At 34.3% G+C, this 27,379-nt stretch overlaps 1 protein-coding gene and 1 pseudogene across 1 annotated transcript; both read right to left on the bottom strand.

The window, feature by feature from the left end:
• Nucleotides 1-8,934: 8,934 nt before the first annotated feature.
• On the bottom strand, nt 8,935-11,400 carry LOC124989289 (serine/threonine-protein phosphatase 1 regulatory subunit 10-like; annotated as a pseudogene).
• Nucleotides 11,401-17,097: 5,697 nt separating this feature from the next.
• Defb114 (defensin beta 114) lies at nt 17,098-25,131 on the bottom strand. Its single transcript, XM_047559202.1, has 2 exons — nt 25,074-25,131; nt 17,098-17,240 (listed from the first exon to the last, which is right to left on the bottom strand). The coding sequence occupies exons 1-2, from the start codon at nt 25,129-25,131 to the stop codon at nt 17,098-17,100; spliced, it is 201 nt and encodes a 66-aa protein (XP_047415158.1).
• Between the last annotated feature and the right edge of the window lie 2,248 nt (nt 25,132-27,379).

Genomic DNA, 27,379 nt, shown 5'->3' with positions numbered 1-27,379 from the left:
AGTGAAGAAGGGGTGAAATCTGAAATTGGTCACCATGTTCTTTCGTTTCTTTCTTTCTGAGTCTTTTCTTTTTTAGAGCGTGCTTAAATCTGCATCATTATAGCATATGCCATGATAAACTCATTCACATCATGGGTATTAGAAAATATTTCACTTCTTCAAGAAACACTTGCATTTTTTAAAACAGCTAATTATGGAGGTAGCCTCTCAAAAGTAAAAATATTAAAAATAATCGTGAATTACCCTTGTCCTAGGAGCTCAACATAAAGAACCCGGAAGTTGATGGTACTAATGATACACTATATCTGTACCTTCTGTTTTCAGTGAAGCTATGTTAGCATAAATATCTCTGTTACTTTGGAAAGATAGTTATTTTAAAAAATAAATTAAGCCCATATTATATTGAAATTTTTTCCATATATTTTAGGCCATGTGATACCACTATTCTCCCATATAAATTAATGATGTTTCCTTATTTGTATTATCTAGAGAGATTCTATTTATTCTTTTTGATGCCAGAGGGAAAAGACATTATCTCACTAGCTTAAAAATGCATCTTCAAATTACACTGTCCTACATGAAGGGTGTGAAGCATGTATGTTGACTTAATTGGAATTTACAAATAACAGAAGATGACAGCTGTCAAGCACCAGTATGAGAAAAAGAATAGCATTATTTAAGTGGGAATTCTAAATTAGCATTTTTCCACCAGAAACAAAAATAACAAAAAGCTTTTCTCTAGATAACAGCTACTGTATTACATAAAAATTCATTTTTATGCACAAGAAGGAATTGCAAATTCCTTAACTTTTAGATGAAACCATGCACACATATACATAATGTCTCTTGGGTTTTTGAAGATACTGAAAATGTCATGAAGATTTTCACATGCCTTTTTTCCAAAGTAAGTGACATGGGGGACACATGTAAATCATGATAGCATAACTGAAGCTAATATTTTATTATACAACTGCAAATGTGCTAAATACCAGTCTTCTCTTTTTTAATGTAACTTCTGTTCAGTTTTAGAATAAACAAACTCAGATTTTAATTGTGTGTCCTGAGCTTAAGATGATGTAGTACAATAACAATCTTCATTATTTTCATCCAATATATTTTATTTGAAATATAAAATAATTCAGATCATTTGAATTTTTTTTTGAGGGGGGTGCACATACAGTTTTCACTGTGTTGCCTCGGCTATTCTTGAGCTTTTCAGCCAAAGTAATGTTTCTGCTCAGTCTCCTGAATAGCTAGGGCTATAGGCATATGCTAACACACCTGGCTTCAAACCATTTGAATCTTTTACCCAAAATACTTATGTGTTTGAGGTTGTTGGTTTTGTTTTACTTAAAATTAGACTCATTATTAGAGCATTTAATTTCTTGTGTGCTGCTAAGGGTTGGATTTAAAGTTCAAAAAGTAAACTATTCAAGTTACAGACCACATGTAAATCAGAGGACTCTAAGTTATGTTTTTTGTTTGTTTGCTTGCTTATTTCAGTTTAGTTTTTAAAGGTGAATGGACCTATGTTTGGGTTTGTGTGAAGTGATTATTTGCATAAACAAGAAAAATTCTCCTATCTCAATAAACTCCAAATACATCAAAACAGGTTTTTCAATGATTTCCATCAAGATGTTCCCCTTTGGATGCTTTTACAACTTAATAGCAATGAAGACTTATAAAGACAGTCCAAATGTGTGAAATCCAATGTGGTAATTATTGCCTTTACTATTTCCAGAAATAGATGTCAAACAAGAGTTTCTTTCTCTAATAGGAGGCAACTAAGGGTTACTTGCTATAAAAGATGTTTCCATACAATTTAAAAGTGATTGAAACACTGTTAAAGAAGATCTTAATATGTAACTATGCTCTATATTAGACACTTTTCATATATATATATATATATATATATATATCATCAATTCTCATCATAAGACTATGAGGCAGAGTTAATTACTAAATTTAGTTGACAAACTAAAAAATATAATGGTAAAGGATTGTAGAAATCTAATACATTATATGGCCAATACATTACAGAAATCAACTCTGAACCCAGGTATCAGTAACTCCAAAGATCATGCTCCTTTTATTGCTCGATTAAAAATAATTGCATTGTAATTTGACCTGAGGTAATAGAGTCATTAAAATGTTCTTACACTAACTCAGTTGAGACTGTCCTTTTAAAATGAGTATTCTCAAAGTAAACTATGCAATATAATATAACCAAGTCTATTCAAGTTAGTGGAAAACACACTGTTACTATATTACACAGCATTCATCATTTTCAAGGATCTAGGTGATTATACATTAACAACCTATCTAACTTGTCCTTCTGGACAACCAGATCATCATAGTTTGATCAAATCCTTAAATTTTTAATCTCCCACAATGATATGACTCACCAGGAACCTTAGATTTTAGTAAGATCACAAAATATATTATTTGTTATTAATTCCTGGGACCATGCTCCTGGCCATTCAGTCATTCCTTTGTCTCCAGTTGACATCAACCAAGATTTCCCTGTCCAGAAAGATATTTATCTTCTCAGTTAACATTTCCTTTTACCTGGTGACAATGAGGCCAGAAAGAAAAATAAAATAAAGAGAAGGACAGAAGCCTTCATGATTAAGGAGAGTCAGCCCAGCCAGTAGTTCTGGAGTCTTTGAATAGGAGAAAGGTAGAAAAAATATCATTTTATACATCTCTCCCTGCAGTAATATGAATTTAGTCATTCATGGTTAACAAAATTAACACTTCTATGTAACAGTGCCTGGGGCCAAAGTGCTGGACATTGCTTTTCTTTTATCTTGGGAACATGAAAGACTTATGGTAACCCCAGAAGATTATGATGTTTTAAAATAATGAGTTATTTAAGAAATGCCAATGCCACTGGCAATTTCCTACGAGACCTGAGGGTTAGAAACTTGATAATTTAATCTTTATTTTTACTTTTTCTGTTTCATTCTTAAGCAGCTTTGCAAAGAGAAGAAACTAATAAATTTAAAAAGCAGTTGAAAATTTTGTCTCCTCTTTCATTACGTTAGTTGCTAGCCCATTTCCTCCTTCATCTATGATTATTACTAAAACCTGCTTCATCATTATTGCAATAATCTTTTGCTGTTTTATATACAAAGTAGATGTTAGAGACACTGAAGTTTAAGAGAATTTCACAATGAATACACATACACACACACACACACACAAATAAACAGGCTGATAAAAAATGTATGTGATGATGTATTTGCAAGATGTCAAATGATGACACTAGTAATAAACAGTAAGTAATTTTAGTAAGAATGAATTATTTTAATGTTTTCTATGAGGAGGTATTTTTGTTATAGTTATGTAACAGGGAAGTTGAGCAACAGATTTGAGTCATACTTGATTTTGTTTTATTTTACATATTCTTTCTGTTTCTTTTTGGAGTACTGAGGATCAAACCTAGGACCTTGTATGCTAGGCAAGAACTCTACCACTGAGCTACATCCCCAACTGCATATTCTTTTTAATATATCAGAAGATAAAAAGATTATTAGAGTGCTGATTACCATAGACCATTAAGGAAAAGTTAAAATAAATTTAATGCCCAGTTCAGAGGTATTACATATCTGTGGTATGAGAGGGTAATGAAAGTTCTTCTATTAATAATAAGAAAGTGAAATAAACTTCATTATGCTTAATTGTTGAACCAAGCAAACTCAAAGAGTGCAAGATAATTCAGTAGCTGTCTTATAGGAAATTCTTGAATTACTGTGGTTGATCTCTAGAAAAGTTTTACAAAAATGGAATTAGGTTCTCTGAACTATCCTTACTCTGGCAATATACTTTTAAGTGGGTTCAAAGGATTGGTAATTATGTAAAGTGAAGGTGGATAGCCTCTGATTAAACATGACCATCAATCCAAAGAGTGTTACTAAGTTGTTGCTCACCCAAGCTTGGTGTCTTCAGGACATATTTTTAATTCTCAGCACAGTAGTTATTTCAAAGTCTTCCTATACTACTCCAGGGACTGAGAATAAATTAAAAGGAGAAATTATCATGTAAACAATAAGAGTCCTTTATGACATGTCCTCCAACTATAGGCTTCTTTCATGGACCATAGCCCCTTGTATCTTACAAGAGCACTTGTCTGGGAGTTACAATCCTTGAGTTCTCTTCTCTTTGCTACTGACTTGCTAAGAAGCATTTTAATCAATTCAGCCATCTGGGCTTCACTTTCCTTACCATTAAATTAAAAAAGTTAACTTTTGTTTATCATTTAGCATGTATCAGTCACTGTTTCGAAAACTTCTTTGTATTAACTCATTCACTCCTCACAGTTTCCTTGGAGGTAGTATTTTTACTTACTTATAGATATGGAAACAGACATAAAATAACAAGCAATTTGCCCAACCCAATAGAGCTCATAGGTGGTAATGAAGAGAACTGAACCTAGCATTCTGAAATCAGAGTCTCTTTGCTTAACTACCTTGTATACTGTGGAATGAAATGAGGGGTGTGGTTAAATGATCTGAAAATATTCTTTTTTATGTGATACTGTTTTTATGAAATCATTGAAATAGATAATCTTGCTAATATGGTTTTTAAAACTGATTTCCTAATTTCTGGAAAGAATTTGTTAAGTTCATTGAATATTTAAGTCATTATACCTCACATTATTTAAATGGATATTCAAAGGTAGAGATCACACTCATCAAATCATTTAATTACTAGGTAGTCTAAAGTACTGAACAAAATGTGCAATAGCAGAGGGTCTTTATTCTTTGAAATAGGAAACATTTAAGAACCCAAGAAAGTGAGATTCTATGCAATTATCAGTGTTGCATCATTAATTTTTAATATTAGTTGACAGGTTCAAGGACATCCCCTACAGATAAAGTAATATAAAAAAAGCAGAAATAATGATGTACATTATCAGATACCATTATGTACTATGAAATAGTATTAATAAAAATAAGGTAAACTGATCAATACAGACACAAAATATATACTTATAACCTTAATTTTTATGAATACAAAATCTCAAATCAAACTGGAAAATAAGGTATATTTCATATTCCAAATGATGATGGGATTAGTAATGTATCAGTAAATCAATGTGTAAAAGTCCATGTTTCTAACATACCCTAAATTAATTATATTTAAATTATACACTTCATTGTAAAAATAGTCAAAGGTGGAAAATAATTTGAATCTTCTTCTTTTCCTCCTCCTCTTCTTACTCCTTCTCCTTTTCCTCCTCCTCTTCTTTTTCCTCCTCCTCCTCTTCCTCCTCCTCTTCTTCCTCTTCCTAAGAAGTCTCTTCCTCTTCTTCTTCCTATTATTATTTTGGACTGAGGATTGAACCCAGGGGTGCTGAGCTACATCCCCAGTCCTTTTTAAATATATGTTTTTTGGTCTTAAGACAAGGTCTCTCTAAGTTGCTGATGCTGGATTTAAACTTCCAATCCTCCCAACTCAGTCTCTTGATTCACTGGGATTTTAGTCATGTGCCATCATTCCCAGCTTGCACGTGTTTATATAAAATATGTTAAAATATATGTGGAAATGTTTTGTAATTTAGTCACAGTGAAAACAAGAAAAATATTTGCATGAAGTTGTATGTATGTACGTACCCAAAGCAGCATAATGAAAAATATGAATGAGCATAACTAAAGGAGCAATTGAAAGTAGCTTATGGTAACTTTATATTATCACCATAAATTGCAAAGTTATTAAAAGTTATGTGTGGGAGTAGGTGGAGAGAGAGTGAATCATGTTATATCTATAGTAAATTATGAACTTGGGCATATCAAAATAGACCAAGACCTCTCCTCATTTTCTATAAATATTTCTGGATCCATGTCATGTCCATATATCAAGGAATATTTAGTACTGCCTCTTAACTGCCTTTGTGCTTCCAGTCTTTATACATATATATTTACTCTCTAAGTAGCTCAAAAGCGATGTGAAAAAATAAGAGTAGTTAGAATAAAGGTACTCTGCTTTTCTTACTTTCATCTTTCCTATCCCCCCCTCTGCAAGTAGTAATTGTACACAATGTAAAGAAAGAATACAGAAATTATCATTTGAGTTGAAATCCACAGACAGAGTGAAGCTGAGTATAAACAGCAGATAAGTGTCTTTTGCCATGTTTCAGGGCACTAGAATGTAGTAGTGCATTAATATTCTGGTAAGGAAAGATCCTGCCCTGGATCCTGCTCTATTGGGTACTCCTTAATCACCTCTGTACTTTGGAGTGCTTTCCTAGAAGTTTTTCTGAGTTATCCTCTGCTGCCTTGGGTTTACATGGGCTAACAGAGCTATCTGAATGAGCTGCAGCAAGCTCTGAAAGGACCTCAATAGGTCCTAGTACTGTTTCTCCCCTTTTTTCCATGTTTGGACCTATTGTGCAGTCATTTCTCATGATACCTACTGTTGGCCACATGTCTTGTCTTGGGAAGTGCTAGAATTTATGCCTAAAAAGACCTTATAGCCAGGTTCCTGTTTTGGGCAGGAGTTATAGAATGTATCACTTCTGCAGGATAATGAGCCATTAGGCCACCAGAGTGGTATTACATCTTAATATTAAGCAACTCTAACCTAAATCTTGCCCTGAAGATATGTACAGGGCTCAGAGCTACTGATGATTCACTGCTGCACTGAGAATTCAGCTGCATGTTTGGGTCCTCAGAAGGAGATCTTCGTGCTTATTTGTTTTTGCCATGGTGTCATCTCTAGTCTATGGCACCAGATGGCAGTAGATGGCAGAGTTCCTTTGTGCTGTACTCCACCCCACACTCCTCCTCCACCTGAAGGTACTCAGGGTGATCATTCCGCTATGTTCCCCCACACACTCCACACTACTTTTTAGGTGGTCCTGAGGAGAAGTAAGTTTATATTCCATTTACCTAGTTTAAAGTTTTTACATTTTTACACATTTTTATACATTCTCGTTCCTCATTTTGAAATGCTAATGGGCCCTTTAGATTAAGGTCTCATTTGCCTCTGATGGATATCATTATTCATACACCCTGTGGTTGGTCTTGAGCTCTGCTGGAGGAAGGATGACAGCCCTTGATGAAAGGGACTACATGTGCGCTTGTGCACTGGGGATGAATCCAGGGCCTCACACACAGAAGGCAAGCATTCTATCACTGAGCTACCTGGTCAGTCCTGGGACTAACTTCTTGTTCTAACCACAGGCCCCTCTTCTATCCTCACTCTGTAGCAATGCATAGAAGGGAGGAGGACTGTCAGCACTGTGATAGGTCATGTTCTAGGAGGGCAATTATTGACACTTAAGTTCAAGAAATGGTTAAAAGCTGTGTAGTCGATCCTCACAATATGAAATTCCTAACCATATTCTCAGCATGCAGAAAATGAACTGTCATTCACACTTCCCTTCGTATTCTGGGTGAGGCTTGCATTCATGGTCATCACCGACAATTCAATAACATTGTAATCATATAAAGCCAGCGTTCACTGGCAGTGCTATGGTGCTGCATCATTAACGACAGAACCAGGCATTTAAAAAGTGGCATTAGGGAACTACAGAGGCAAAAGGGTATGCTTTTTCAATTAAAACTGGTTCTAAATAATCTTGCAATATGAGAAATAAAAGCATTTTCATATTGTGTTTGTGTGTATGGTGTGTGCATGCATGGATGTGTATAGGAGAGACACGGGATTTGAGAGAAGTCATTTGATAATGAAGGACATGAGGAGCTCCTGCCAGATTCTATGAAGAGTCTTCACATGCACAGACTGGACAACAAAGTTCAGAAACTAAAGAAATACAAAAATATAAGAAATAATTAGCAAAGCTAAATTCTTTTTTAAAAAGTTTAATAAAGTTGACAAGCTTCCAGTAAGACATGAAAAAATATGAAAGAAGGCACAAAATATATTCTCTCGCCGAAATATAAAAATAAGCTTTAAAGCTATTCTTTCTGTTATATTAAATATAATGTATAAGTAGCCTTGTACTAATAGTTTTGAAAATTTATAGAAATGACATATTTATTAGAAATATAACCAAAAACTGAGGGAAGAGATAAAAACAATACAAACTGTTAAAATTCTTTTAAAATATTCATATGGCTTTACCGAAGAGTTCTCCAATATGTTTAGGGAATGAAAAATTCTGTATGGTACAAAATCATTTAAAAAATAGAAAGAAAAGGAGAAGATACAATCTCTAAAATAAGGAGGTAAATTTTTGTACACAATAATCCATAAATTTGATTTTTATTTTTGTAAATACTCGTTTCTTTTTTTCTCTTTCCACTATTTATTATTAATGTACAAAATATACAAAAGCAACAGAGAAAGAAATACTCATCCTCAAATCCATTGTGGCTCTAACCCTAGACCCTGATCAAAACCCAACCAATCCACTGTTTTCACAGAAAACAACTGATGCCAAGACAGGTGAAGGGAGGGACTGGAAAGGGGCAAAAATCATCTTATTGAATTCACTCAGGAAGCACCTGGTGGGGATTCAGAGGTGACTGGCAGGGCAAAATTGCTGGAAGCCTCACACTGACAAGGTACCAAGTTGGGGTAGAAGCAAGCAAACTCCCAAAGGCAGTGCATGTAGTGTGACTGTCAGGCCCAGCGTAGTGGGCTTAAGTTGATGAAAAGCTGGTCTCACTGAAGTGTTTCATGGAGTCTCCAGAACAGCAGGTTGGCAAGGGCAGACTGACACCATGGGCCACACCTCTGCCATCATCAAACCTAGCAGACCCATGATGCAAACTTGGGTGTAGAAAGAAAGTTGCAAAGTATTGAGAAAGAACTCAAGAGTATAAAGCCCAAGTCAGGGCAAGAGTGGGAATGATGTATTCCAGAACTCAAATCCAGCCTGATTGAGCCCTCTCAGTAGTATATGTAATACCCCTACCATCTCCCCACCCCATGAGGAATAACAAACTTGGCTGGGATAATTTCCTAAGGGCAGCAAATGCCATGTCTGAGTTCTGTGTGCATGTGGAGGATCCACAATAGAAGAGTAGAGGTGTTCTCCAGTATAACCAGTTTTAGGTTTTCAGGAATTAGAGGTAATACTGGAAAGGGGTTTCGGACAATAGCTAAAATAAAGGGAAGCATACTTGGTCTCCACTTCAGCAGTCCAGGGCCTTCATGGAGGCAATGTCCACCATTTCCACCTATGCTCCTACCAGGGCCTTCATGGGGACAATGGCCACTGCCACTGACCATGCCCCCACCAAGGCCTTCGTGAGGAGGATGCCTACCATCTCCAACTATACCCCTACTAGGGTCCCCTTGTCCATTTGGATGTCCTCCTCTGAAGTGAACTCCTCTGGTTCCTCAGAATGGAAGTGACAGTAGGTGGCTCATTTCCTCCTCGGCCACCTCAGCCTCTATGGGCACCTCTGCACTGGGCCACCCCTCCATGGGATCACCTGGGCCATCCCAGAAGGGATCCCTCCCTGGTGGGGTGGGGGACCCAGAAATGTGGACCCATTGGTTCATTAGGGCCTCCATAGGTTACCTGACATAGGTCTTCCAGGCCCAGGGGAAGTTCTGCATGCTTTTGGGACCCCCAGGGACCCCTGGTGGGAAACCATTGGCTATTGGACCAGGACTTTGAAGTCCATGTGGCACAACATCTGCTTGATCTTGTCTGAATAGTCTGGTTGTTTCAGTAGTTGCTCTGAGGAATGATTGGGCTGCCATGATAGAGGTAAGGATCTCCTAGACATTGATGCCTCCTCCTCCAGGCCCTTGGGGGCTCTTCCCAGCACCCAAGCTTCCCATAAGATTGGCTAGAACAGGAGGCGGCTTGAAGCTTCCAGCAGCATTAGGTGAGCCACCTGACCCCCCAGGGTTCAGGGTTTCAACATATGGGTCTCATCCATGGAACATTCCTCATCTAGTGGAATGAGTTTAGGAGGTATGGGTTTATAGGTTCATGAGGACTCTCCTTCTTCAGGAAGAGCTCCCGAAGGATCTCTTTCTTCCACTCAGCCTGAGGTATCACTCTTGGTTGTTGCTTCCAGGGGTGACAAGAGGGGACAGAATCAGGGGCCTAGGGTACACCCAGGGCACCTTCTCCTCCATGTTATCATGGCTTAGATGCCTGGGTCATCTGAAATGCGTGTCGGTCTGAGAGTATCCCTCTTTTAACAGCCTCACTAAAGTCCTTGATCTTGTTTACATTTACTGTTCGGTTTCATCCAGTTCAAAATAGAAATATTCTCTCAGTTTGCCCTCCTCAGGCCACGTCACAGTTTTCCTTTCCCTTTCCTTCTGGATCAGCTGGATAGGATCTCCACAGCTTTCCACTGGCTTTTCATTCAGAGCTCCTGGTTCAAAAGAGGCTACATCCATGAGCTCAGGGACTTCAACAGTTAGCACTGGGGTGCCTGGGTGGTCTATGTCCATTGTCTCAGCAGAGGGGCACTGGTTCTGGAGAAGAAGGTTTGGTTGTGCTTGATTCTATGCTTGTTTTCCCTTCAAAGGGCCCGGGCTTGGCAGCAGTAGGTGACAGCACCTTCTTCGTTTTTAATTTTGATGCCTGGAACAGGGGCTGAATTGAGAGCATCAGAAAGCCCAGGCCCTCCATAAACTGTGGACGGATGCTCTTCACTTTGATCTCTTTGGTGCCATTGGGTGTTGGTTTCTCTGCAGGAGAGGCAGCATCTCCTGGAGCAGTTGTGGCACTCTGGTGCTTGAGGGGGATAGGTTTGAGGTAGTACTTGTCAGAAACTACTACTGTGCTGGCCGTTCTTCACAGTTACCAGAGATGGTGTCTCCAGCTCTAGTCCAGTGAAATGGAACTTGGCATGACTTGGTGCTGTAGTTCAAATAGACTTGGGTTTCTCTTTCTTCTTCCCTGGGGTCTCTTCAGCCCGAGTCTCAGACTTCACATGAGTCAAAGATTGTTCAGGAGGAGTGACTCAACTCTTCCCCTCTTTATGTTTTTTCTTCTTTCTCAGCAGGTTGGGGACTGCTCTGGGAATGAATGACTGTCATCCCATCACTGACAAGGACTGAAGCCAATTTTTGGAGTTTTTCATCCTCACTTGACTTGTTCAGTTGCTTCACCATTTAGCAGTGTTATTCTGCTTGAGATGGTCCACAGTGAGTGGTAGGTGATGCAGGGTCAGCAGAATTTGCTGGCAGGGGAATGTTGTTGTTTGTCTTTGAATATGTCAGTCAATTGTTAAGAAGCTTGTAGCCACCAACATCAACAAACTTGACCAGTATTTCTGATGAATGGATCTGCAGGAGAATGTTCAAATAAGTGCATCGACTCACTACCTTCTGTGCTTCTTTCATCAGGTCAAAGATCTTGGAAATCCCATCCACGCTCTCGACTTCCCCATCTCGATTCAGGAAGCTATCCAGGCCCTTAAGAAGCTCTTTGGGGTCTAGCCGACCTGAGACCATGACTGTGGTTTTATCCATTTTTTTTTTTTTTTCTTTGCAATGTTAGCATCTTGGGCTGAGGCGGGGCAAGGGTAAAATTTGGAGAAAAAAAAAAATAAAACAACAAACCAGGACCCAAAACTCAAATTATTTGGGGGACCTCTTTGGATCAAAAAGTCTCTTAAAAAATAAAGGCCAACTCAGTATTTACTGCCCCCCACAACTCCATTTAGGAAGGGGGTCCATAGAAAAAAATTCTGAGTGGAATCAAAAAAGGAAACACTGATTGAGTGATATTGGGTGGGTCTGGGAAGGGAGGGTGGTTGATTATTTTTCAAGTTATGTGGTGACGGTCCTTCGCCACAAATTTCAAGTCCCAAGCAGTGTGGGTTGGTGGGTGTGCAAGATAGGTGTGTAGGGGCAGAAGACAGAAGTGGTTGGGCTGGTGGTTACTGTTTTCCTTTCCCCGTCTCGGGATACTTTCAAGGGCTTAGATGTTGCTGTGGCTTGTTTCTGTTTTCCTCGGGGCTGGCCTGTCTTTCTCCTAGAAAATTCAAACCTCTAAATGAACCCTAAAATGGCCAATACTTATTTCTTATATGGTAAATTTCGACATTTAATTTGAAGAGAAGTATCATTGTACCAGAATAGCATTCTAGCAGAGTGACCCTTCGGATGTGCAGGATCACAAGAAAAAAACCTGTTTTTTAACAGAAAGTTTATTTCCATATAGTATCTTAACTGAAAACGCAACACAAAATCTATAGGTCTATGTGAAGTATAGTTATAAACCAATGAAGATACAGAATGAGTAGAAAGGAGATATATTACGTTTTCTTTATTGTCTAGTCAGTTCATGTGAAGATGTATGTTTTGTAGATATTTTGGAGAAAGCTGCTTACTGATTTCATGGGGGACATTTTGCCATTTAATCCCTGTTAGTTATCCTTACATACTAAGTTGTGTCTCCCTACCATTCTTATGTTGAAGTCGTAGGCCTCAATGTAACTGCATTTGGAAAGGCATTTAAAGAGGCAAAGTTAAATGATCTCATAAGTATGGGGCTCTAATCCAATAGGATTTGTTTCCTTTTAAGAGGAAGAGGCATAAGGGACCCACATAGAGGGAGATGAGGCATGTGAGAGCAAAGCAAGATGACCCTCTGCAAGCCAGGGAGAGGAACCCTGAGTGCTCAACATACCAACACCTTGAATTTGGACTTCATATCCTTATAATGGTGGCAAACAAATTGCTATTGTTTAAGCCATTCAATCTGTGGTAGTTTGTTATGGCAACCCTCAAAGACTAAAAAAGTTGTTCTCAGCATATTTTATCATTCTTGAAAGGTTATTTCCTGGAATATTTTACAATTGAGATTAAAGAAGTGATTACATGAAATATATTCTTAATTTAATGTCTCCATGCTCTCACCATACACACTCACTTTCCTCTTAATGACAGCAATGATCCTGTTTGCTCATTCATTTATCCATTCATTATTAATATCTACTAGATATTAATGGATATTAATAATGTTTAAGTGAATACTAGATATTAATAATTGACTAGATATTAATAGATAGTAATAATGTTTGAGCAAATACTAGATATTAATAATTTTTGAGTGAATGGATAAATGAATGAGTAGAAAAATCAATTAAATGAATTAGAGAAGCATCATAACTGAATAGGTACAGTATAACTATCATTTGGGAGTTCTTCACAACTACTTGTCCCCCAATATCAATACAGTTTTATTCCCACTCTGAGTCTGATGATCCATTGAATATTGACAGACTTTTAGGTCTGAAAATGAGTAGGTCTAATTTTAGTCTACCATATGACTACACAAGTAGAAATCAACTTTGGGAAAGAGAAGCACATCAACACGCTGACTTGTTCATCATAAATTCACTATCACTAAATTCAGGGCCTTGAGAAGGTGACCAAGGAATACTGCCAGAAAATCATGTCACACGTCCTGTTGCCTGTACTTTCCAGGAGTTTTAGAGAATTAGTACATGTTCTCTTCTAACTTCTGAAGCCACCAGCACTTGGTTCTATTTTTTTAAAACTTTAGCTGATGACCTATCATTCTACTTCATAGAAAAGTTTGGGGCAGTCAGTAGGGAACTTCATTTCTCTGACAGTTATCTCCCCCCTGTTTTCCTGGTGGGAATTATCTCATTCCCTCTTGTACCCTGAATGGGCTCTCCTGCTGCCATAATCCTAGATAAAGGCAACATCTCCACTTTTGCTTTGGATCCACCATTTTCACCTACTCACCAATGTCATTATAGCAACTCTTCTCCTTTTCTTTGGCATCATCAATTTTCTTTTTCAATAGATCTTTCTTTCTGCTTAATAATGTTTAAAATTTTCCAAATTCAAAAATGACACTCTTTTGACCCCACTTTGACCTTTACCTACTACACTGTTTTCTTTGTTCCATTTACCTCCAAACTCAATTTCCTAATTCTCTCCAGTTTTCCATATTCTAATTCTCTCTTTTTTTACAATTTTTCTATTTTTTTTTCTTTTTACATACTGCAGTTTGATTCATTATACACAAATGGGGTACAACGTTTCCTTTTTATGGTTGTACACAATGTACATTCTCTCTTGATGAGTTTTTTCTTCTTCCATTGTCCTGAAATTGCTCTAATCATTGTTACCAAAGACCACTACATGCTAAAATCTTCATCATCTCTTCATCTTTGTTTTATTTGACTTATTGGGAATTGTGGATACTTGCTCTTAAGTGGTGTTCTGGGACACTGCGTTTATGTGGTCATTTCCCAACTTCCTGATTACTTATTGGTCTGTTATATTGTTTTCTTATCTTATTAATATCTTTGCATTTAAGCATACCTCATGTCTTAATTCTAGAAATTTTATTTATATTCTTTCCCATGGAGGTGTTATTTGGCCGAGTGGTTTTACCTAAAAGTTAATGATTCTCAAGTTTTATCTCTATCTTGAACCCCTCTCTTGAAATTTGGACAAATATCCAATTGCCTCTTTGATCTTTTCAATTAAAGATGTAAACTAATATGGTCAAATTGAGCTGTGGAAAGACAGACACATTCTTGCCAAACTGTCTCCCATAACACCTTTAATGGCAACTCTCTTTTTATAATTATATAAATAACTTACATTATCCATGGTCTGCAAGGATAAAAATCACACTCATTTCCTTTCCCCAGAAAATCATTTTGCACTATCTTCAAAATGTATCAAGAATTTTGTTGCCATTTATTACATCTACTCCCACCAATGATCAAGAGGGAAGTCTTATAAGAGTATCAGATTGTTAGAAATTTAAAAAAGAAAAGAGATTTTAATGGATATTACTTTGGACTGCATGTAAGAACCACATTGAAGAGTTCAGAGATATATGAATAAAGATTGAATTTCTATTTGACACAATGAAAAACATAGACCACGGTTTCATTTATATTTCTGTATATTACCATTATTATTTGTGGACTAGCATACTGAAAGTCAGTTGAGTACTTTGTCCAAAATTACATGAGTCAGTAATAAGTACTGGATGATTAAAACCAGAAATATCTTCTCCTAGAATTCCCAGTTTTTTAGTTTATCTTTCAAATTACATTAAAAACCATAAAATTTGGAATAAAACATTGCTCGTTTTGTATAGATAAGAGATACATTAAGTTTCTAGGATAAAATGTTCATGACATTTATTAACACCTACTATAATTACAAGTCTGTTCTAGGCCTGAGGTAAGAGGAAAGAAACAAATAATACTTTCTAAACATTTATAATTTACTTGTAACCTAGCTGCAAATCTAAGAAAGAATCCATCTACCAGCACCATCTGTAGGAAAATAATATAATGAGTGTTTAGGTGGTTTTGCCAATCTCACATGTGAAATTAAAATTGGGCATTTTTTATATCGTTCATTGTTTCTAACTACTCTATTGAATTGGGATATTAAGATAGGGGAATTCTGGACATGGCTTGTTTACCAACTATAACCATGAGCAAAATTCAGTTTCTCATCTATCACAATCCTGCACATTTGTTGTCCCCATTCCCAACAGGTTTTCCAAAGTATTGAGGGCAATCTTGGAAATGAGCAATGCCTGGTCAGTTTCAAGAGTTCAAAGTATAGACTTCCACAAATCCTTTAGTCATTTCCAAGTATCAATTCACTAGCCCACTGTGGGATTGGAAAATACGATTTCATCTGCTGTACCCATATTGGCATGCTGTCCTTTCCAGTTAATGCTGTTGCCACTATGGGGCCTTTGCATTTGCAGGTCCATCAGCAGGCCCCATTTCTTCTATCTGTTCTCCCACACAGTCAGAGATTGCAGATAGACCTTGTAGTCACTGACATCTTATTTTTTCTGTTAGTTAGTTTTCTCTATGCACTTATATGTTCAGTTATGTGGTTATGTCCTGTAACCTATCTTGTAGATTTTCCCAAGGATCTTGATTTTGCTATCTGAAGATTTCATTTTCAGCAACTGTGTTGTTGTTGCCATCTTCTCTGATGCCTTTTCCTTAAAATTTTAGTGTAAATTTTGAGTATTTGCTTTATTTATTATTGCAGGTGACTTTTTAAAAAGTGTTCCTTCTCCCTAGTACTCTTTACATGCCTCTCTTTGTAACTTTAATCCACAATATGATCCTCGTATCTATCTTATCCTACATTAGCTATCCTCTCTAACTGTTCCACATTCCTTTGACTTCACCTTGTTTCACATCACTCAAATCTCCAAGAGCTATTTGATCCCTAACTTAGTCCAGGATCCCAGTCCTTATCATTAATTTTAATTATCATATTAGACATTCACAAAATCTCCCATTAAAAACAAAACAAACATAATAATAATAATAAAATAATAATCCTAGACCAGTAGTGAATGTCTAAGAACAAATATGTTTAGGCATCTGACAAAACACCGACAAATGTTTAATATATCCTTTGTTAGAGCTGTGAAACAAATTATATTCTCCATATCCCCTCCCCCAACTCTTAATTTAAGAGAAACCACTTGTGATGTCTAGTAGTTATATTGCCGTTGAAATAACAAGCTTTTTCCACCCCATCCAGAGCTAAGCAAGAAAACAGTAATAGTAGGCCCAGCTAACGTTTGTGAGTCTAGATTCTTCAGATAACTTCAGACTGTATTTAAACCGAGTTCTTAATGGATCAAAGGGTGTTAGGGTAGCATGCTTTTTTAAATGAACATAACTTTGAGAGGAGGGAAGAAAGAGGGAGGGACAATGAGTGTATCTATGCTGTACTCTTTCATTTCTCATTTAAAATTTTGTGTGTCTGGACTCCTAATACTCTTATGATATTGGGCCACTGATAAACCCAGGAATACTGGTTTTCATAAATCAAATTTCTAATGAGATGATGATGAAATTGGGAAGTGCCCAATTGTACAAGTTTAGGTGATCCAAGACAGTTTAAATATGAGCCTCCATTGAAGCAATCATGATACTCATGTGATAGGAAATCAGCTCCAGATACACATCTGCCTAAATTTCTGGCTCAGAGAAAGTAAGAGTTCCTACCTCATTGCATTCTATAGGGTAACTAGCATCTAAAAAGGAAGACAGCAACATTGACTTGTGTATTTAATTATTTATTTCAGAGGTTTTAATTATATTCTGCTAGTGCTTTAGTGCCCATATAGCTTCTTTGTTCAGAGATATGTCCTCTTTTTCAAAATCAATCTTCGGCAAAGGTCATTATGCAGCAGATCTTATGTATTGAGAAACATAAATCAACTTTCTTTTCTGTTATGTAACAGTTTCTCCTACAGTGACCATAATGTTGGGTACAGCGCTTATCATCAACCATGGAACATGTGGCTAAAGTAAAAAGAGAGTGGCTGAAATTACTGACCTTTAATTTAAACATACAGAATTCTTACTACGAAAAGTACTATGTGTACATTGTACCAAGTTTAGAAATTGCTCAAAATTCACCATAAATATTTCATAATGCAATATGTAAAAATTGAAACTATTTTTTAATTAATAAATCATTAAAATTTTCATGCTATATCTTACTCTCAGCAAGATTCAAGACTTTTTCAAAGCTACATTGTACTCCATTGTTATTATATGTAATAATTTATATTCAATATTTGACTATTTTTGGAAAATTAGGTCAAATCTAAGATCTTAGTAATTTAGAATTATAAAAATCATGTGCACTTGAAATTTTGTATGATATATAATTAGCATAGTTTTCACAGAGTTTGATCCTATAATTCTAGTTTATACTGCCATGAACAATGTATAAAATATTTGCCCTAATTAAAAAAATATTGATTGCAATTATAGTTTTTATGCTTTATTTACCTTAAATGCTTTTTTGCCTTACCTTAAATTTCTAGTTCATGTACTTCACTATTATCTTGAATTGCTAATTTTTTAAAAGTCTTTATTGGATTCATAATGGATAATAACTGTCACATGTTCATCATAAATTGTTCTTCATTCGTTACTGTTTTTCATATTTTTAGGGTGGTTTTTAGACAATAACAATTTTGTTATGAGATAAATGTATATGATTTTTCAAAAATGTAAACCATCATAATTCTGACATTTAGAAATGCATAGAAAAGTTTTCAGTTTTAATGTATTATTTCATCTTTACAGCAAGATACTCTTACATAAAATCATATATCTTATTTGTTACACTACTTTTTCTTTTTACATTAAATTGCAGTTGTCAGATACGTAATTTCAGTTTTCTTAAATGAATAATTATTCCTCACTATTTAATGAATAAACTTGCTACATGCCTTGAAATGACTTTCACTATATTCTTAATGTTGTGTGTGATGTTCTAAACTCACACACTCAATCTTTTTTAGATATGTCATATTTTATGGATAGCTATAGATTCTTGAAAAAAAAAAAGACAACTAGCTTAGATTAACAAAAGACATAATAGGAAAAGCAAGCAATTTAGTCTTTTATTTCTTTGATATTTAAATTTTTCAAAGGAAGTAAACTTGCAGAACGGTGTCAAAAAATGATCAGCAAAGTGTTACTAAAAGTCAAGAGTTCAGGTGGAGAAATAGAACATCACCAGCATGGCTTTTGAGCTCCTTCATGGTCACCATCATATCAACTCCTTCTTTCAAAATCAAACTGTATCCTTATAATTTGCTTGCTTTAAAACTTTTTTTTGAATGCAACTGTGTAGCACTTATGTAAGTATAACATATACTATATACGTATATATTTGTGTCTGGTTTCATTAACTAAAAAAAAAGTTTTTTGAGATTTGTCCATATTTTACACTGTAATCCGTCCATTTTGATTAAAAGTTAGTAGTCCTTTATACACATATATTTTGTCCTTATCTACAATAAATATTTAGATTTTTTCCAGGTTTTGGATGTTCTTACACTTGACTCTTGAAGCACATGCTCGTTTCTTTTGAGTACATCCTTGAGGGAAAATAGAAGAATCATGTGTCTGCATAGTTTCAATTTCAGAAGAGCATGACTCACTTTTTTTCCAAATCATTTGTTCTAATTTAAAACTTCTAGTAGCATTTGTAATGGGTACACACATTCTTAAGCCTTATCAATGCTTGATATTTTTAATTTAATATTTCTGACATTTGTAGAGGTACTTCATACATCTCACCTCATCTCATATTTCATAAGGATGTGTTCATTTTTCTGATTGCTGAGGAAATATAACATCTTTTCTTATGTTTATTGATTTTTGTGCCTATACGTGTTTTAGAAATTGACTGGTCTTTCCTCATTTTTCTATTGGATGATCTTTTTGTATTGATTTATATGAATATATATTATGTGTATGTATTCCTTGCCTACTAAATACATTACAGAGAGATTTCCCAGTATAGAGCTTCCCTTTTCACTCAATGTTGTTTTTGATTTTTAAAATAGTCTAATTTTAATATAGTCAATGCTGTTGTTTCACACTGATTAAAAAGTATTACAACTCGCATGTCAAAATCATATCCTCTTTTTAACTTGTATGATTTGCTGTTTTGTGTTTGTGCTTTCATTTACAGTCTCTTTGTAACTGAGTTTTGGCTATGGAGAGGAAAGGGTTAAATTTCATTTTCTAGCTTTTGTGGTAGTGTATTGAAATAAATCCTTTTCCCTGAAAAATTCGTTTGCCAGATTATTTCCGCCTTGCCATCTTCACCATTAATGAAAGTTTTACAGTTTATGTAGATCTTTTTGTGGATTCTCTGTTCTGTTTCATTAATTTTTCTTTTTAGTAAAACACTACATTATTGAATAAGTCCTTCCATCTAAGTTTTATGACAGGAATATACAGATTATTACGTAGTGCTTAATTTTTCCATACAAATTTCAAAATTACTGTGCCAGATATCACAAAACAAAAGAAGACAAATATCAACTTTTAGGATGAGATTAAGATCGCATTAACTCTATGGATCATACTGGAAAACACCAACAACTTTCCAGCAATGTATCCTCCAATCCACTAACACATGTGTCCTTCCATGAACTTAGATCTTCTTTAATTTCCCAATAATATTTTTTAGCTCACTGTGGAAGAGGTTTTTGAATCTTTCTTTGGCTTATTCCTTTGTAGCTGATATTTTAAATATCCTAAATGGTATTGAATTTATAATGTAATTTTCTCCTAAGTAGTATTACATAGAAATTGATTTTCATCAATTTTGTTAACTCATTGGTTAATTATATTATCAGGGAATCCCTTTGCTTTTTCTAGATACAATCAAAGGAACTGAATAATAAATTTTTTTTCTATTCAAAATCTTTAAAAACACATTCTTTCTTTATTCATTAAATAGAACTCTATTGTGATGTTTATTGGTATTAATAATAGAAGGTACTCTTATTTATTTCTCAAATGGAAAATTTTAATTGTACTGTTACTTGGCAGGACATTTATGACACAGGATTTTTAATATTGTTAAGTGTCATTAGATTCCAGAATTTAATTAATTCATCATTAACTTATGGAGAATTTAAAAAATAATAATTCTACCAAAATCATCTTTATCTATTGATTCAATCATATACTATTTCTCTTCTAATTTATTCATATGGTAATATTTATTTTAAGAAAGCTATGGTAATCTTATAATCCAGGAAGTTAAGCAAATTTATGATGTAATCAGACTTTGATGATAGATTTTACTTCAGGATTTCTGTACCTACATTCATGAGTGAGATTTGCCTTACCTTTAATTTTTTTCTTTTAACCCATTAGGTCTCAAGTTTTTAATTCTGTGACTATTTCAGTGAAGCTGACATAGGCACATTATGATAGCTTGGAAAAATAATCTAGATCTTATTATATAATTTATAATCATTAATAACTTTAACCATGTCATTAATATTTATATATAATCACCAATAATTCATGTTACTTATATAAAAGAATAGAACTATAAAAACATAAATGTGTTTTTAATGTTACCATAATTGATATATTTGTTGGTCAATGTAAGTTTTTCAGTTATTCCATAAATGGGATGATGGACTTAATGGGTTAATGGCCTCAGTTTTAAATCAGAGATTTTTTTTCATGGGGGGAGTACTAGAGACTCCCCCCACCCCAGAAATCATGTACTGTTTACAATTTTTAATGCATTATCATGAAGTTAATTATAATTTTTTACATGATAATCTTTGATGCCTGTGGCACACATACTAACCTCTCTGATGGCTTATTTTTGCCCTGTCTCCTTTTCTATATAGTTTTGTTAAAGATTTCTAATTTTATTGGTATTCAAAAACAAAATGTGACCTTTGAAACTTTTCTCCCTTGTGCAATCTCTAGTTTATTAATATCTGCCTATATTTTTGTATACATTTGTTAGTGAGAATTTAATTTGGTTATGATTTTGTAACCTTAGGAGTTACATTTTTGTTACACTTTTTTCTTGAATATTTTTAATAATATATTTTATTTAAGACAGTACATCTAAAGTATTATCATTTCAGCATATAATATTTTTTAAAATTATTAATGATATATTTATATCATTTTTGTACTAAATCTTTTAAAATCCAGTATATATTTTACATTACAGCAGCATCTCAATTCAGATGCTGACTTTGTATCAGAAAATCTTATAGTAGAAAATTGATCTGTATTAAATCCCTGTAAATTTCCAGTTGGAAAAATCAATACACATATCAGGTTCTTCAAAACATGCTTAAATATCTTTGTTCTTATAAATTTAAAAAAGTGTCAGCTAACATCAGAAAATGTCTTTAGGTATTTCATGCTAAATTGAAAGCCATCTTTATCAAATATGATGGAACCAAATACATTATGAAGGCTTGGCTAAGAATAATCTGCCTACATGATTACATTTTAATTATTTCAATAAAAGTAGGTAGGGATGAAAACTACATCTTGGAATATGTTTTTGGAAAAAATATTGATATATAAATATCAAGAGCTATGAAAGGAAAAATACTATGACCTAGATGTATGGAGAATGAAATCATATGCTGTAACAGACTTGTCATAATATCACTTGTAGATAATATATCATGCAATAGCAATGAAAAGTAATTGTTGTTAAATTTTATATAGTCTTAATGCTCATTATATCTCAGTATATGACCTTGAACTGTCTAAACAGGTAGCCACTAGTTACTTATGGTTCTCAAGTACTTTAAATGTGGCAGTGTCACTAAGGAAGTGCATTTTAATTTTGTTTTAAACATACAATTATATAAATTTCCTTATAACATCTTGTCACCTCATTCCATGAACTTTGAGGTTTCTTATTTGTATTACAATTCAGTTCAAATCACTTTCTAATATCCATTGAAGTTTATGTTTCAAATTAAAGATCTGTTTGTCTTCATGCTTAAATTTTCTATATTTGTTTACCTGTGGTAGTATTGATTTTTCTCTATTCTCTCTGTAATTAAGATGAATTATCATCTTCCAATATTAATGTCACATAGAGTTCTCTATTTTCAAATTTCTTTTAAAATTCTTCTTTTTATTTATCCAGTAACCAAATTTTCTTGCTGATTAACTCCCCTGGATTTAAAACTTAGTAAAATTAAGAGTATCAAAATCAATAATCTGGTCCTGGCAACATTTCATCACCAATCAATATCTCTTCTTCACTGCTCTCAGCTCAGCCTCTCATTCACCAAGCAATATATGCCGAAGTCTCCAAGGCCACCGTGATTCTCTCACTTGAGATCCCTGGTCTGTTCTCACATGCCTAAAGAACAACCTACCCCTGAACACTGCCTTGTATTCATCATCTACAATTTCCTCTTCTCTCTGATTTTTCTCTCTACTTCTATTCCTCCTTCCATATTTCTTGAAATATTACAGTAAGATACTTAATGTAAGAAATGCTTTGCTTACACTATTTTAACCTTTGCAAAAATCTTAGAAAGTTAATTATGTTATCATCCATTGTACAGTAAAAAGAACTACAACTTCCTTGGCAGCTGCAAGGAGACTCTGGGTCTGAATATGAACCCTGATCTATGGGGAGGCAGGCTTTTTCAGTCACAACGGTGTGCTGCCTTCGCTCTCTCTATGGATTATTCCATATTAGGTTCATACCTTCCTTAAAAGACTGCTGATTCCTTCATGCTTCAAGCATTGTCAGTGTTTGTCTCCATAAATTTTCCACAACTGGTCTGAGAGGATATTACCTTGATAGAACCAAACACTGTTTTTATCTCTTCACAAAGCATCCACTTTGACTGAACATTTTTTGTTGCTTCTTTTTTTAACTTTTATGTTTTTTGTGGATTCCTTCAAAACTATACATTCTGATACCCTGCATTACTCCTCTTATTTTCTTGGTCAGTCGAAGGTTGAATATAGAACATTTCTTTCATTCCAGTGTAAATTGTAACTTAGTACCTGCTGGATGATCCAGAGGTAAAGTAAATCCTGTGGTCACAGTCCTTATACCAAGTGTCTTCAAAGCCCTAAAGCTCACTACAATACTCAGTAAATGTAGAGTACTGTGATATAGAGATTACATGCACATCTGAGGTGCAAATTTCTCCCTATGTGACCTTGCTGTTTTTGACCAGCTGTTTTATTTAATACATTTTTTAAACTTAGTATCACTATAGATAGCATTGGGATGAAGAAGAAAGAAGAAATACACTGGGATCTCAAACACCTGCATTTGTATTTCACTTAAGACACATGGTAGTGTATACAAAGTGTTACCTTGAAAATGTGCTTTGATGTTATTCTCCTCTTTTATAAAAGAGGCAATAATATTCATCACAGTGCTATACAGAAGGTCAGAGTAGATATCTACATGAACAATTATAGGGCAAAAAATTATTCAATGGTTTTTGGCATATATGCAGCACTCATATTTATCTCTTGCCTTTCTTCTCATTTTCCAATGTCCAACACTAGCGTTTTCCTCCAAATTTCAAAGCTGTTCATCAGAGAATTCTGGACATTTCCCTAAACTTCCACCATTACTGTATTTTCACCATTCCTTTTATTTAGATAATATTTGTATGTTTCTATATAAGATTAATTCATTGACTTACCTATGTTTATGCTAGAGAATTATGGCTATTTCTGTTTCTCAGTGTCTGGTATTGTGTGCATGGGAACACGAGTTAATCTACCTTAGATGGCAATTGACTGACAACACACTTGCACTGTGAGCTTTGACAAACTTCCTCAGGCCACCTTCAGTATTAATTATAACAACAGCAAAAATGGTAGTAAATAATGGCACCTAAAGTGGTAGACTGATTTTCAGTTTGTAGAGTTACTTTCCAGTACATTATTTTACTAAATTGTAACTGGAGTCTATTGAGCCACATACAGCTAATAGGTATAAAATTATGTATCAGACTTTTAATTTTAAAAAATAGTGGTTATTAATGGCCTTGCTTGCAATTTATTCATCTTCTGTCAAGAACACCAATACTGTAGTTAAAATGGGTGGCAAGGTTCACAGACCTATTCCATAGTGAGCTATTAATAAACTCTAGATCTGAATTTGAATCCAGTTTTCTTTGTAAATTATGATGCACCTTTTGAACTTCCAACTTTTCTAGGCCAAAATTAGAATATATAGGAATATAAATTTATATCTCCACTGTTAGAGAGACCAGATTGGCTCAGTGGCTACATTTCTTTTTACTAGATTTATATAGCCATTCCTTTACTAAAGCATTGACTAATTTGACAGTGATATTTGAGGTACTACTTCTTTATTTGTCATTTTATTCCTACTGCATTTCATTACCTAGCATATTCTGAGAGGGTATCTTCTATTATTTTATAAATTCTGTTGATATCTCAAGATATAAATGCAGCTGTTTTTGATCCATTGATCTTTTATGGGGACTAATTACTTCTGAATCTCATAAATAAATTTAACAAATAATGGTTTTCTTAATAATTTAAATATCTAAAAGGAAATATATCAAGATCTGAAAAAGATGGAGGTTCTCACCCTCATCATCCCTCTCATTTTATATGTACATTAACTTTGAAAGTGAGGTAGATAAAATACACAAGTACATATTATTTTAAATGAGGAATCAAGGTTCAGTATAATCAAGACCCTTTGTTGGCAATATTAAGAACCTATATTTTTTAATTAATAATCTAGTATTACTATTTCTAGCTGGAAGTTATATGTTACAAATATTCCAGAAACATTCATTTTACCTTGTAAAATGAAGGTCATGTAACACAGAAAATGAAGGAGGTAGGAAATGATCTTCATTCTGTAGAAAGCAGCAGATAAAAAATTTGGCAACAGAATCTAGAGGACTTTTTAAAAAGCCAATAGACATTTACTATTTATAGTTTTCTAATGGAAAAGAAACTGTCTTTGTCCGGAAATTGCTTTCATTTTGTGTACCTTTCTCTGCTTCAATGACTAGGGCTGTGGGCAGAACTTCCCAAATTGAAAACCCTTGAAAACAACTGGACTTCAGGGAGGAAATTCTGTGTGGTACCTGCAAATGTGGCAGCTTCTTAGCAGAGGTGATTCACAAAGCATCAGCACAAAGGGGTACATGTGGAGTGGGTTTCAAGAAAGGGGTCTTTTCCATTTCTGCTATGAAAGGATTGAATGTTATTTGTTAAACATGGATTGCATTCAAATATATTTCAATCACTAATCTGATGTGCCAATTCACCAACATGTTCATCATCCAAAATCCTTGTGTCATCATCCCATTAATTTACCCCAAATTACTCATCTACAGAGGCCAAACATGAAACCTCAATTCATCACTGGTTTTATTATTTCCTTTTTTAAGGTTCCTTATAATTATTCATGAACTTTTTTTTTAGAGTTTCCATTTATTTGAATATTTTTAGCACAGTAATTCATGCATATAATAAAGAATGAAAGGAGACATTGCAATGAATGGAAATAATGTTTCACTTCGATTTTCCTATTTTCAGGCCTTTGGTGGTTACTTACATTGGAATTAGGACCTAACTTATATGTTGTATTCACAATATATTCCTTGGATTCTTAAATTTAAATTTAGATTACTTAAACTATTTCTTGTTCTGACTTCAAATATTTGAAATTTATATTAATGGCTGAAAATTTCCATAGCTCACCTTCGGACATTTAAATACTGGTGTTTTTCTCACACCAGATTTGGTCACAATAGTAACTGTTCACCATGTAAAATGAAGATAATAGCTCTCTTGCCTTTCACTCTAGCATTCCTCCATCATTTTCATAATTCATTCACTTCTTACAATTTTTTCTTATATCCTGGAGGATATATGTACTCTGTGTATCATCAGAATCAAAGCCCCTAATTTTGAAAGATTTGAATACAATAAGCAATATAGATTGTATTGTCTTATTTCACTTGTTTAACATCACAACATCTGTGCGAATCAAAGAAAAAATTGTCTTGGTGTCCAGGTCAAAGGATTATTTATTATTATCATTACTGTTATTATTTATTTTAACATTTTATTTCTCACCTTCATTTCTCTTAATTTTTAAAACATATTTGCATAATGTTTGATTATGATATTATTGAAAAGTAATAATCTTTCATTATGGATGAAAAGTATATATTAATAATCTCTATCTTCAACTTTATCTTAGTAAAGATAAATTTGGGGTTACTTTATTACAATGGGCTTTTATGAACCTGTACTCTTGATCTAACTCGTTTGTCTCTCATGTTCTCTTTTTGTGTTTTTCTCCATCCAGATGTTTTCACAAAACATATGAGAATTTCCTTAATAAAAATATTTTTAACACTTTTATATTTACTTATTTATTTGGATGTAAAATCTAGGCTCAAAGTCATGCTCATTCAAAATATCAGAGTCAATAACTCCTAGTGTATCCAGTCTTCTTCTTCTTCTTCTTTTTTTTTTTTTTTGATACAGGGAATTGAACTTAGGGTTGCTTAACAACTGAGCCACCATCCTCAGCCCTTTTTTTTAAAAAAAAATTTATTTAGAGACAGGCTCTCTCTGAGTTGCTTAGGGCCTCTCTAAGTTGCTGAGGTTGGCTTTGAACTTGAGATCCTCCTGTCTCAGCCTTCCAAACCCACTGGAATTACAGGTGTGGGCCACTGGATCCAGTACATACAGTCTTCTTGATGAGAAATCTAGAGCTAGTGTAGCCTTATTTAAGTTATTTGTTTTTATTTGTTTTTTTTTTTTTTCTCTTTTGATATTTTTAGAACATTCTTGTTATGACTCAGACCTTAAAATTTTATGATTCACACATTTTCTGGTGCAAATTTCTGTTTTAAATGTCATCTGTCTGGAATCAATGAGCTTGTATCTTTCTTCAGATCTGGAAAATGTTGTTTCTGTACTTCCTTTTTTCTGAAACATTCCTTCTCTCCTTGTTTGTTTTCACTTTTGGGGGACTTCTTTTCATAAAATATTGAAATCTTTATAATTCTATAATTTCTCTTTTCATAATTTCAAATAAATCTTTCACTTTTATGGTCAGCCTTTCTTTGAGGGTATGCAGT

This window comes from Sciurus carolinensis, chromosome 7 (genome assembly GCF_902686445.1).
Source record: "Sciurus carolinensis chromosome 7, mSciCar1.2, whole genome shotgun sequence".
Lineage (NCBI taxonomy): Eukaryota > Metazoa > Chordata > Mammalia > Rodentia > Sciuridae > Sciurus > Sciurus carolinensis.
The sequence above is the reverse complement of the archived record's forward strand: the minus strand, read 5'-3'. Positions and strand labels throughout refer to the sequence as shown.

What these genes read in the sequence shown, in the direction of transcription:
- Defb114 (XM_047559202.1), bottom strand. Translation starts at nt 25,131, where the DNA reads ATGAAGATCATTTCCTACCTCCTTCATTTTCTGTGTTACATGACCTTC. An exon ending in CATGACCTTCATTTTACAAG is followed by an intron (nt 17,241 to 25,073) that starts GTAAAATGAATG and finishes TTTTTACTTTAG; the next exon opens with CCACATGTTCCATGGTTGAT.